Consider the following 13,020-nt stretch of genomic DNA (forward strand, 5'->3'; position numbering starts at 1 on the left):
TATAGGAGTATTAAAGGATAATTAGAACTTTTTTTCCTAAATGCACAAATATCAGGTGTCAGAAATTAGAGAGAAAAGAGCCAGGCATGGTGGCACACGCCTGAAATCCTGGTACCTGGAAGGCTGAGGCAGGAGGATGGCTTGAGTCCTGGAGTTTAAGGCCAGCCTGGGCAGCACAGTGAGACTTGGTCTCTCAATAAGAGGGAAGCAGGAAGGGGAGAAATAAGAGAAAATATAAAGCCAGGGCTTAAGAGAAAGAGTGGGCTGGGGTAGCTCCGGTGGAAAAAAGGCGAAAACAAGACCAGGTACAGGGGCCAATATCCAGAAGTCAACAGACCCAGGCATGGCCTCAGACCTGTGTGGCACAGGAAGCTGGAATAAGGTCACTGCATCAAGCTGGACACACAGAAGGGATGCCCTCTCCAAGCGAAGAAGGCAAAAACAACAACCAGTCCAGAGAAATGGCAACCAACGCTCCCTGTCCATGGCCTGGGGTAGGGAGACAAAGGTCTGTAAAGAGAAATCTCATCTCAAGCCTGTTCCACAAGTGGGTGCTAAGAAAAAAGGAACAAAGAAAACACCTGGCAATAGTAAAGATGAATGGACCCAATTCACCATTTGAAAGACAGATTCTCAGATTGAAGAAAAGCAAATTTACATCTAGGTGCTCTTCACAAAAGGCACATAAAAAGCTACTCAGAAAGAAATTCAGAAGTAAAAGGATGAAAAAGATGTATCAGGCAAATACTAAAAAAAAAAAAAGGAAAACCTTGACATAAAGTTATCAGACAAAATGAGTTCAGGACAAAAAAACCCCAAACAACAAACCACTAATTAGAAAAACAGCATTAAACTATGCAAAGCAAAAACTGACAGAATTATAAAGAAAAACTAACAAGTACACATACACACATACACACACACACAAACTATACATACACATATATCCCCCAATTATAAACTCATGTCAAGCAAACAAAAATAATTAGTAAATATATAGAAGACTGGGACATTTCTGACAAACCCTACACTTAACAATTAGAAAATGTACTTTCAAACAAACTTGGCACATTTACAAAACCTGACTAGGCCATAAAGCAAGACTCAGCAAATAGCACACACTGTCTTAACCACATTCTCTAACACAATGCAATACAATCAGAAAATACAGTCAGGACAGGATGCAAATTAGAGCAATCTCTGCTTTCTGCCCCATTTCTCTGAACACAGTCGGAGAAGCCTATCCTCCTGCTGACCTAAAATTAATACTGCACATACGTAGAGAGATCAGATACAGAAAAGCCTAAAGATTTATACAGAACATGAAATGATTATTACATTTAATATCAAAGACAGAACAGCTAACTGAAGGAAAACAAAACCTGCCTGCCTCTTTGAGCCTCCCAGAAGTGACAGAAGGATTAGGGACATAAAGGGCTCAGTCATTCAGAGGACAGGGAGGTCCTGAAACAACCTATAGTATAGTCACGTGTTGCCTAATGAAGGGGTATGTTCTGAGGAATGCATTGTTGTGTGAACACCACAGGGAGCACTTACACTAGATGGTGCAGCCTACTACCCGCCTGGACTATACAGTATAGCCTATTGATCCTAAGCTACAAACCTGCACAGCATGGTACTGAATACTGTAGGCAACTGTAACACAATGGTTAAGTATTTGTTTATCTAAACACAGAGAAGGTACAGTAAAAATATGGTATTACAACCTTATGGGGCCACTGTGGTGTGTGCAGTCCATAGTTGATTGAAATGTCATTATGTAGCATATGACTGTAGTTGATTCTAACTTGTGATGTATTAAAATTCTCACTTTTCTTAGCCTAAGACACTTAAAATATTTCATGGAGTGTTGTTTCCCCAAGACAGCTACCTGGTTATGACGTCTTTATTTTGTTTGTTTAAGAACGGCCAAGGCCTGAAGGCAAACCAGTATGTCATCATACCCTTGGTCCATCACTGGCGGTTTAGATCATCAAGATTCATTACTAGGTACACCTTCCTGTCCAAACATGAATTATGAAAAAGATCTTTACTCCTAGGGGCAGCTGTTCACTGCTGCTGCTAAACTGTAGCATTAAGAGTATTTGATTTATCAAGATAAGAAGACAAAAGACCAAGCTTGAACATAATCACTTTTCAAACTGCTTGCAAAGCATTCAAAGTGGGGAAAGACAAGGAGGGGAAAAGTTCCTTTAACTAAAATTAGAAACCTACTGATAATTTAAAAGAAACTCTTTACATTTACTCAAAATATGTTACTGAAGATATTTTATCTCCACCAGAATATAATTTCCCAAACATTATTCAATTAAAATATCTCAGAAACAATATGAAAACTGATTAATCAACTGCCTATAAAAATTTCTCCAAGTAGTTAACATCAGCAAAATACAGCCATCATTCAGTGCCACTCGGATCCTGCTTCATGGTTTTTATGTGTGTCTTTCCTTGTTCAGATCCATTAAATCTTTCTATTACCAGACAACATAGAATATCATATACATAAAATGAAACTCTTATTTCCTTTGTATATCAAGATGAATCTCTCCTTTAAATAATATAGTCCAACCCAGCATATGGGATAGGGAGGAAGGGGGATATAATTTCATGAGAAAAGAGAAGGACTCAAACAATGTCAGATTTTGAAACAGTCTATAATAGAAACAACTACTACTACAAAATATGAGGAGTGTTAAATTTCCTTGTTTCAGTTTGTCTGAAGTTGTCCAGAATACTTACAGATAATCTTGCAATGGAATTTCAGTATGAAGATCTCTAAGAAAAAGATCCGGATTAAGTTCTTAAGCTAGTAAATGTGCCCCTCTACAGATGAGAAAGTAAATGCATCAAGGGATAAAGGCTGTCCCCCAAGAAATGAAACAGATGACTCCCTCCCATCTGAAAGATAAGGATGTCTCTGGAAAACTCAGGATGCCTAGTTTGAAGTTGTCTAAGACTCATCAGTTTCCAGCACTTAATACTGATGTGGTATTTTGTAACCCTTAATGCAGTGGTCACAGAAGGGACAACCCTTCTATGATGGGAAGGCAGTGAACCCAATTATTCCCATCAAGGTGGGATGCACAAACATCCCGTTCAAATGAAGGTCAGCACAGCAAGCAAACAGGGACCATGAATCAAGCTTCCAGGTCATGAGGGAAGGCAGTGGCATGGAGGCTGTGTGCTCTGCGGGGACAGAGGACCCTCCCCTCAGCATGTCCCTCCTATTCATGGCACCCTCTCTTCATTATCACCTACTTGCAAAGGGGCCCTGCAAGCCTATCACAGAGCGGCTCAGTGAATCCAGAGATTCAGTTCGCTCAACAGACCTAAAAGCAACACTCTCCTTAATTGTAGGCTCCACCAGGAAAAGACTGTACTGTCATATGCACAGAGTTGAAAAGAAAGATTGCCTAATAGGAAGGACACTGAGTGCTCTACCATGATTTCAACCAAATTTTCTTTTTCTTTTCTTTTTTTTTTTTTTTTGAGATGGAGTCTCACTCTGAAGCCCAAACTAGAGTGTACAGTGGTGCGATCCTGGCTCACTGCACCTCCACTTCCTGGGTTCAAGCAATCCTCCCACCTCAGCCCCCTGAGTAGCTAGGATTACAGGTGTGCACCACCAGGCCCGGCTAACTTTTTTTGTATATTTAATAGAGGTGGGGTTTCACCATGTTGGCCAGGCTGGTCTTGAACTCCTGACCTCAAGTGATTCGCCCACCTCAGCCTCCCAAAGTGCTGGGATTACAGGCGTGAGCCACCACCTATAACCAAATTGATTACATGTTACTTTTCCCAAGAACCTGCCAAAAGAATTAAATAAATCATCCACTGTTTTTACTCAGCTCCTATCTCAGGCCGCTTTCTTCTAAAGGGGCCAAGGTGCAAGTTAAGCATCTGAAATGAAGAGGCTGGCAAAGTAAACCATACATCCCTGGTTTTCTCGAACTTCATCACACAAAGGAAAAGTCAAGGCTGTAATCCACAATAAGGAGATTTATCTGCAGAAAATAAACTATCAAGAAAAGAATAAAGCAACATCATCTTCAATTAAAATCAAATTCAACAGTTGTCTCCTATGTCTCCGTTCACCTAACTATGCAGTACTTAGAGCCATCCATAGTCACCGTGCCAGGGTTAAAGTTGGGTCAGGAGTGGCCGGGCCTGCCTGCAGCCAGCCCATTTTTGCAGCATTTCTCTTGTCAGGCAAGAACCAGAATGACTCTCCAGAAGCTCTGAGTTAAGTACCTCTCCTTTAAAAGCAAATTAAAAGTAGACAGGCCGGGCGCGGTGGCTCAAACCTGTAATCTCAGCACTTTGGGAGGCCGAGACGGGCGAATCACGAGGTCAGGAAATCGAGACCATCCTGGCTAACATGGTGAAACCCCGTCTCTACTAAAAAAAAATGCAAAAAACTAGCCGGGCGAGGTGGCGGGCGCCTGTAGTCCCAGCTACTCGGGAGGCTGAGGCAGGAGAATGGTGTAAACCTGGGAGGCGGAGCTTGCAGTGAGCTGTGATCCGGCCACTGCACTCCAGCCTGGGCAACAGAGCGAGACTCCATCTCAAAAAAATAAATAAATAAATAAAAATAAAAAATAAAAAGTAGACAGCCCAGAAATCCTCTTCCTAACGGTGTTGGGTCAAACACCCTGGTGAAGAAAGGAAGGCAGAGAGCAACAAACACTCCAGTCTTGCAGCTATATTCTATAAAGTCTTCTTTGTTAAATAAAATGTATAGGAGTCAATGGTTTGGACTGAGCTCCTGTACTAGGCCCAATAGCCCAAACTGAAATGGAGTCACTCATGTTAAAGTTCCACGTCACCAAGCTGAAACTAATTTCTCTATCTGACCTTGTGGGGAATCCAAATGAGAGTAAATAGTTAAATCTCCAAACAAGCCAGTTTTACCTGACATGATAAATTGAGTTCCCTCTGCTTTAACCTTTATAAGGAAAGTAACTCTGAAATGACCAATCTGCTTTTTGTTTTCTGTTTCTGTTTTCTTCAACCATTCTCTATCTATAAAACCAACCTCCTCTGCCCAGCTCATTGGAACACCCGTTCTATTTTATAAAATGAGTTGTTATCCCATTCTAGAACTGCAAATAAAGCCAATCATGATTTTTAAACAAAATCTGTCATAATTTTTTTCTTTTTGATATCATGAAAGCTCAGTTAGCAAATGCTGAGTCATTGTTTCTAGGGAAATACAAGATTAGGGTCCTACAAGCTTCTGGTCACATTTTCATCAACCGATCAATACATTATCTTGTTTTATGTGTGTTTCTGTTTAAAGACATCTTAGTGAATATATTGTTGATTCATTAACACTGAACTAATCGCCAACAGCACTATAACTCATGTGTGAACAAAGCTCATCTAACACATATTTTCTCTGTAAGGCACCTCACAGCCTTCTTGCATTCAGGAACACTGGGTATCCCTCTAACACTACGCTTTGGGGTCATTTTCAACAGCAAAATTACAAATAAAAAGGACAAAAATTCAAAACAAAAAACTGGCACAAAAAGCCTGTGAAAAGGAGCCATGTTTACAGCACAAGAGCAGAAACTGGAAGGCAGAATGTGGTCTCCTTCAGCTTTGGCTGGGAGCACACGTTGGGCAATACAAAATTTTCCCAACCTGCATATCCCTGGGGATGACCACAAAAGCACGTGAAAACTGAATTGTAGGTTACAAAAAATGTGAATATCTGAATTCACAAATACAGAATCTGTGAATAATGAGGACTGACTGTATTTTTAAAACCATGCCCAAACCAGCTGCCCAAACTGAGTGTCAGAATAAATCCATAGCCCTAACAAACACAACTTCACCTTACAGCAAACTTCTCCTGTGCCTATGGAATCCTCACATGCCTTATGAACCTACTCAAAAGTTAACCTCGGTAACAGAACTGATAAGAGATTAATTAGAATGGCAATCCAGCTGTAGGGAGCCATGGGAAAGAAAAGGAAAGACAACTAAAAATCATTCTGGCAGCAGCTTTTGTCTCGTTTAAAAGGTACAGACAGAAGACCTGCAAGTCACTTAGAGCAACAAACATGGCCTTACCTGAGGGACATGCTGTCATTTTGCAAGCCAGTCATACATACAAACACCAAGACCTTTACACTCACAGTCTCCATGATGCAGCAATACATCTTTTTTACAAAATTGACTTTGTGATATTTTGTCTGGATTCCTGAATAGAGTGATGTGGGGGGTGGAATATGAACATTTACCAAGCAGCTAATGCCAGGCACTATGTCAAGAACTTTACCTTCATTACCTCACTGAATTCTCCCCAGCCTGGTAAAATGAATTTTCTCTTCTCCACTTTAACCTCTTGAGCTAAGGACTCAGAGAGGTTACATCAAACACCATTTTATTTTTAAATAAAATAATTTTATTTAAATTTTATTTCCTTCAAGTGGCTAACATAACCCGAGAGATTGTTTGGGTACTTCAACTAGTTGAGTATTCAATTAATTACTTTAAATAATTACTAATGATTACTTTATAAGTATTTCTTATAAACTGGATTCATGAGTTTTCCTCTAGGTACGGATCTTTCCCCGTAAGAAACGAGGGAAAAAAGTTTTCTCTTTACAGAGACTTCTCTCATCTCTAGTCACAATTCTTTAACTGTTTCATGGAAGACTGGACACACATCAAGCAGCACTCAGCAGACATCTTCACCCTGACTCCTATAAGAGTGTCACTTCACCCTCGGTGCAAAACTGGCCCTAAGCAAGTGCCTAACCAACGTCTGTGTGCCAGGCTTCTCCAGCTCTGAACTCTGAAGGCTTCCCCACAACTGCAGGAGAGATACACTGTTGAATCCGAATGCTAAGTCTGTCCACATTACTTAGCGTGAATAAGCATTTCAGTAAGTTTTACTTGGAGTTGGAAAGATGGATTGGTTGCCAGCACGACAGCACCACCTTCTGGTTGGTGAAAAGGAATTAAGACACAAAGTCACATCTGGAGCATTTCAAGTTTTGTAACCCAGATGGGTGGCAAAGTTGAAAATGTAGTTTCCATAAAATCCGAACAATGTCAGTAGCAACTAAACACCCTCACAGATCAGTCACGGAATAGAAAACACTTTAACTATAGGTCACTACTGGCTACTGCTCCACTTCTGGGCACACTGCAGCCACTCCTAGTCTCTCAGCCCTCTGACATTGGAGCCCGCTGCGCCCTATGAAAGAAATTCCTTATCGTGTCATCAGAGTCACATCCATTCCCCTGGTTGTGCAAAAAGTTCTCTGCTGTTTACAAAGTCCAAATGTGATGGTGCAGCAATAAAGTATCAGACAGTGGCCCAACCGTATCTCCCACTGGTACTTGTTGGCAGGTAGGAAGTATCGTCCTCTGATGGTTCTAACGAGGACTATCATCCTCTTATGGAGCCCATGAGGACTCGGCATCGCCTTCCTGTTCCGCTCAAGCATGGGACTCCTTGGTAGACTGTGCTGGAGATGGATCTTGGGTGTGAGGTCCAAATGGGGCTTCCTCCTATAGGTGATGCCATCCCTACAGAAATCTAGAAATTTAGACCACAAGACCCCATTATGACAGCTGCAAGTGGCCTCTAAACTCTAAATGAATCCTTAATCTCAGCTTCCAGAAGAGACCCCAGCAGCTGGTTTCCAGGCCTGCCTTCTTCAGTGCAGTGGCCCCATCCACTTGTCAAATGGCCCTTGGGTGTCAGACTCTTCCAGATTCTGCTCATCAGGTAAGCTATTCATCCTGCTCCCTCAAGGAGAGCCAAGCAAGGTGGATGGAGAGAGGACTGTGCTTTAATCACGACATCCTTCTCTTGTTGAGCAGCACAGAAGTCTCCTCCAGACCTGTGGAGACCACAGGGTGAAGGAATGAGTATTTCTTCCTGAAGTTGTCCACAGGAATCCCGAGCCCGAGGCTGCTCTAGAGAGAGGCAGCACCTGAGGAGGAAGAGCTCTGCCAGTTACCTCTGCTTCCCTCCAACCCACCAACACCTGCCACTGTGCTTTGCACACCTGGAAAATAATAATTCTTCTTTAAATGAGGACTTTAATCTATGCTTCTCCTGAACTGCCTGAGTTCAAACTTTGTTTACCATAACGCTCAACGAGAAATCCACGTGCATTATAACTCAGTACACGCACGTACATCTGTATGTACAGAACTAACCCTGAAAAAAAGGTTACATTAAGAAAAAAAACCTATCTTTATTATATAAGACACACTGACATTTTTTAACTTCTTCCATTTTATTAAGAATGCTGGTCACCACTCACTCAAATGACTTCACAACCCAGTGAGGGAGTGCAACCCTCACTGGGTAAACACTGTTGTAAACTTCTGCCTTCGTTCATCACTCTGTTGGGTGCCTTGCTCCTCTCTCTTCTTGGCTATCCCAGAATTGGCCCCTTTCCAAGGACTGTACCAAGACCTCTCCTCAAAGTCCTCTCCAGCTCTGTGCCAGCACCATCCCAAATGCCAAGGATGGAGAACAATGACTAAGACATAGTCCCCATGCCGAGAACCCAAAGTCTACTGGGTGGGAAACACTGATACTGCCTCTTCTTCTGAAGACAAAAACACTTGTTATCTGTATTCATTCATTCATTCATGCATTCATTCATCCATTCCCCACCTTGACTCACTCCCACATCATTTGTGGAAACAACAGTTTACATTTGTCAAAAGGTAGGCCAGGCACAGTGTCTCATGCCTGTAATCCCAGCACTTTGGGAGGCTGAGGCAGGCTGATCACTTGGAGTTTGAGACCAGCCTGGCCAACACAGGGAAACCCCGTTTATATCAAAAAATACAAAAATTAGTTGGGAGTGGTGGTTAGTGCCTGTAGTCCTAGTTACTCAGTTAGGCTGAGGCAGGAGAATTGCTAGAATCCCAGAGGCAGAGGTGGCAGGAAGGCACAGGTTGCAGTGAGGCGAGATCACACCACCACACTCTAGCCTGAGTGACAGCACAAGACTCCGTCTCAAAAAAAAAAAAAAGATGAATCCATCTAATAGGGTTTCCTTTTTTTGCAATCTTGTTTGTCAAGGGATAATTTTCATGAACTCTAAATTAAGAACTGAAGTGCACTGTCACTGATTCTTGGAAGCCAATGGGCCATTTATTACCCTATGTAGCATTTATAGATGTGGCAGCTTCCCAGATAAATTCAATTTGGCCTCAGCCTCTTAGAAAAGGTTGTGAACTAGAGTACATGCAAAGACTAACCTTCTACACACTTAAAAATACATAGAAACTGTTTGGGTACATCTATCAGTTTCATCTACTTTTGACTTTGTGCTACCATGCCACCCTACAGACATGGGAAAGAGTGTACAGAAAGATCCCATTTCTTTTCAAAAAAAAAAAAAAAAAAAAAAAGGCAGGTGTGGTTGCATGCACCTATACTCCCAGCTACTTGGGAGGCTAAGGCAGGAGGATCGAGGCAGGAGTGAGCTATGATTGTACCGCTGTACTCCAGCTTGACCCTGTCAGAGTGAGATCCTGTCTTAAAAAATAAAATTAAATTAAAATATAAAACTTGCTTTAATCAAGAATAAATACATCCCCCCAACCAACATGAGAGCAAAGTTTAAACAAGGGACAAAATTCAAACTCTGATTTTTAACAAATCAAATAAAATCCGTGTTTCCACGTTCTAGCTCCCCCCTGCCCCACAGCTGCTTCACTCCACGTGCCCTCTGTTTCAGTCATGCCAACACAATCCACCACAGGTTTCTCAGCCTTCCTCTACTAAGCAACTCCAACTCAGGACGGGAGGGCAAGCACAGCCATCACCATCATCTCCTCCAGAAACCTTCCCTGGTGACCCTCTTCTGCATCTTCCTGCCAGTTTGAGCCAGTTCTCTCTCCCCAGCAACTTCCCTTTATCACAACACTCAGTGGCCACTGATGCACTGGTTGTCTACACGCCTGTCTGCACCATAAGACACCGATTTCTTGAATGGAAAGCCAATTATTTCATCGACCACATCTAAATTCAGTCCCTCAGTCCTTCAACAGTACAAAGGCAAATACTGGCCAAGCATGGTGGATCATGCCTGTAATCTCAGCACTTTAGGAGGCTGAGGCAGGCAAACTGCTTGTGTCCAGGTGTTCAAGACCAGCCTGGGCAACATGGTGAAACCCCATCTCTCCTAAAAATACAAAAAATTAGGCATGGTGGCATGTTCCTGTAGTCCCAGCTACTCAGAAGGCTGAGGTGGGAGGGTAATCTGAGCCCGGGAGGTCAAGGCTGCTGTGACCCAAGATTGCGCCACTGCACTCCAGCCTGGGCAACCGGAATAAGACCCTGTCTCAAAAAAAAAAAAAAAAAAAAAAAGGAAAATACTTAACACAAAGAATAATACTGCAGGTTTCAAATGAAAGCCATTGTTTAAAAAAAAAAAAAAAAAAAAAAAAAATCTTGCAAACTACCTTCCTACTTATTCTGTTGTTACTACAAAAAACACTAGGCATATAAACATATGGTATCTAAACTACACAAGGATAAATCAGTAAGAAATAAGAGGCTTACAGTTCATCTTAAAATATAATGAAAAAAGTGCACACCTAAATGTGCACTTCAATGTGCACTAAAAGCGATTCAAACTTATTTGGGGCATTAATAGACAATTATTTAAATTAGCGATATTCTATAATGAGCTCATTTTCCCCCCTACATAATATGCTACAATCATTTGTTTCTCTTCTCTCTAAATTATCTACATAATATCAAAAAAGGACTTATGGGAAAAATCTCATTTTCAGTTTTTTTTATATGACAGTGTCTTTCTATGTTCCTTTACATAGCATGGTAGCAGCTGCTCCTTGGCCTCTGACGCAATTTGAAAACAAGTTTCTGTGAAGTTCCCCACATCGCTCCATTTCACATGCAGAAAGGATTAAAGGCATTCCTACTATTAATAGCTGGACTGTACAATATAAAGTTTCATTCCTAAATTTTTTTTTTTTTGAGACAGAGTTTCACTCTTGTTGCCCAGGCTGGAGTGCAGTGGTACCATCTCGGCTCACCGCAACCTCCGCCTTCTGGGTTCAAGCGATTCTCCTGCCTCAGCCTCCCAAGTAGGTGGGATTACAGGCGTGCGCCACCACGCCTGGCTAATTTTGTATTTTTAGTAGAGACAGGGTTTCTCCATGTTGGTCAGGCTGGTCTCAACCTCCTGATCTCAGGTGATCTGCCCACCTCGGCCTCCCAAAGTGCTGGGATTACAGGCGTGAGCCATCGCACCCGGGCTAAATAACTATTTTAAGTCATGTTTACTTTTTACAATCTTATCACCTGAAAGTACTCACTAACGCAGATGTTAGTGAGTACTAGATGAGATGTGGGTAAACCCCTGGTCTGAGGTGCTCAGGTCACCACCACCATTAACTTTAAGTTACCTAACACTCCAGTGGTCTAGCATTTGCTAGTGTTGTTGCTAAACAAAATGAAGTGACATTCACTCTGCTATTAAAGTGATGTTTGGGCTTCTTTCCAGGATACACAAATTACATCTTTTCTAAGGAAAGACAGGTTGTAAAAATACTCAACAGTGGAAATATTATCAATAAACATCACAAATCAAAAATGTTTAATAGATTCTTTTTCAGAATAGCAGATTTAAACCAAAAAGTTGATGGAAAATTCAGAGAAACTAATGCTATACATTTTATGATTAGAAAAAAGATGCCATAAAATAATTAGTCAGCAACAAAAAAAGGGCTACAGTTAGTTCCCGCTTATCTGTGATTTTGCTTTCCAAACTTTCAGTTTCCTGCCGTAGAGTATGATAAGATATTTTGAGAAAAACAGAGCATATATACATAGCTTTTATTAAGAATATTGTTATAAATGTTCTGTTTTATTGTTGGTTATTACTGTTAATCTCTTCCTGCGCCTAATTTATAAATTTAACTTTATCATAGGTATGTACATATAGGAAAAACTGAGTACATACAGGTTTTCATAACATCTGCAGCTTCAGGCATCTGATTGGAGCCTCGGAATATATCCTCCATGGATGAGGAGGGACTACTGTACTCTGCTAGCCATATTAAGAGTTTTAAAAGCAAGATGTTTCTCTTTGCTGTGTTTCTTTACTTATTTAAAAAACAAAAAAGCATGTAATGCTTTTTTAGTCTTAAATTTAAAAATTGTATTACACATTATTCACTATGGAAAAATCAGAAAATAGAAGAAAACATAAGAACATAAAATCCATCTATAGTTCCATCACCCTAAGAGATTTATCGGTAGCATTTTTGTTACAAAATAATATTATATTCTGGATTAGCCATTTATATAACAAAGTCCTCCAAATACATTTTACTTACATTTCAAATTTGCTAAAATCAGATTTTATTTTTTAAAACTGTGAAGTTGTAGAGAACAGGAATCATGTATGAGAAAACAATGTCAACATGTAAAGACTAGAACAGCTAATATTAATCAATCACTTCATTATATCTACCGACAAAAACAACAACAAAACATTAAAAGCCTCAGAAATAAGGATCAGAGAGGCATGTTTCCTTATATTCAGTTTCTCAGTGGCCTGAGAGCAAACTGGCAGATTAATCTCACTGCTTTGCATCTCCTATTATCACCAGAGTCCTAAAATATTTCCAGAGAGTGAATTATGACCGTGGCACTAAACAAGGCACAGTGGTACCTGCTTTCTAAAGTGTGCTGTGCAATCTTGATACTACAGATGTACTGTATACTTAAATACTACACACACAATTGAAAAATAAATATCAAATATGAATCAGCAATTATCTTTATTAATAAAGAGAAGGGTACTAAACAACTTTTTCCTTTTCTATGTAGTTTTAAATTTTTTTAATAAAAATAAATGACATGTGAAATGCTCATGACATGATGTTAATTAAAAAAGCAGATCCAAAAATGCATTTAAAGTCTCAGCCTAATTAGTATTAAAAATGTTAAACATAAGACTCAAAACTATAAAACTACAA

At 40.5% G+C, this 13,020-nt stretch overlaps 1 protein-coding gene across 3 annotated transcripts in view; it reads right to left on the reverse strand.

Moving 5' to 3' along the window:
• PARN (poly(A)-specific ribonuclease) overlaps nt 1-13,020 on the reverse strand; it is a 198,906-nt gene that overhangs the window by 94,939 nt on the left and 90,947 nt on the right. Inside the window, exon 22 of one of the 3 annotated variants that reach the window (XM_037989834.2) lies at nt 6,396-7,883. The exons of the other annotated variants lie outside the window; for them this stretch is intronic. Coding sequence (XP_037845762.1) covers nt 7,837-7,883 — 47 coding nt within the window. The 3' untranslated portion in view covers nt 6,396-7,836. Of the gene's footprint in view, nt 1-6,395; nt 7,884-13,020 lie in introns of those variants that run through there. 3 annotated transcript variants of the gene reach the window in all.

The sequence above is a fragment of the Chlorocebus sabaeus genome, chromosome 5 (assembly GCF_047675955.1).
Source record: "Chlorocebus sabaeus isolate Y175 chromosome 5, mChlSab1.0.hap1, whole genome shotgun sequence".
Lineage (NCBI taxonomy): Eukaryota > Metazoa > Chordata > Mammalia > Primates > Cercopithecidae > Chlorocebus > Chlorocebus sabaeus.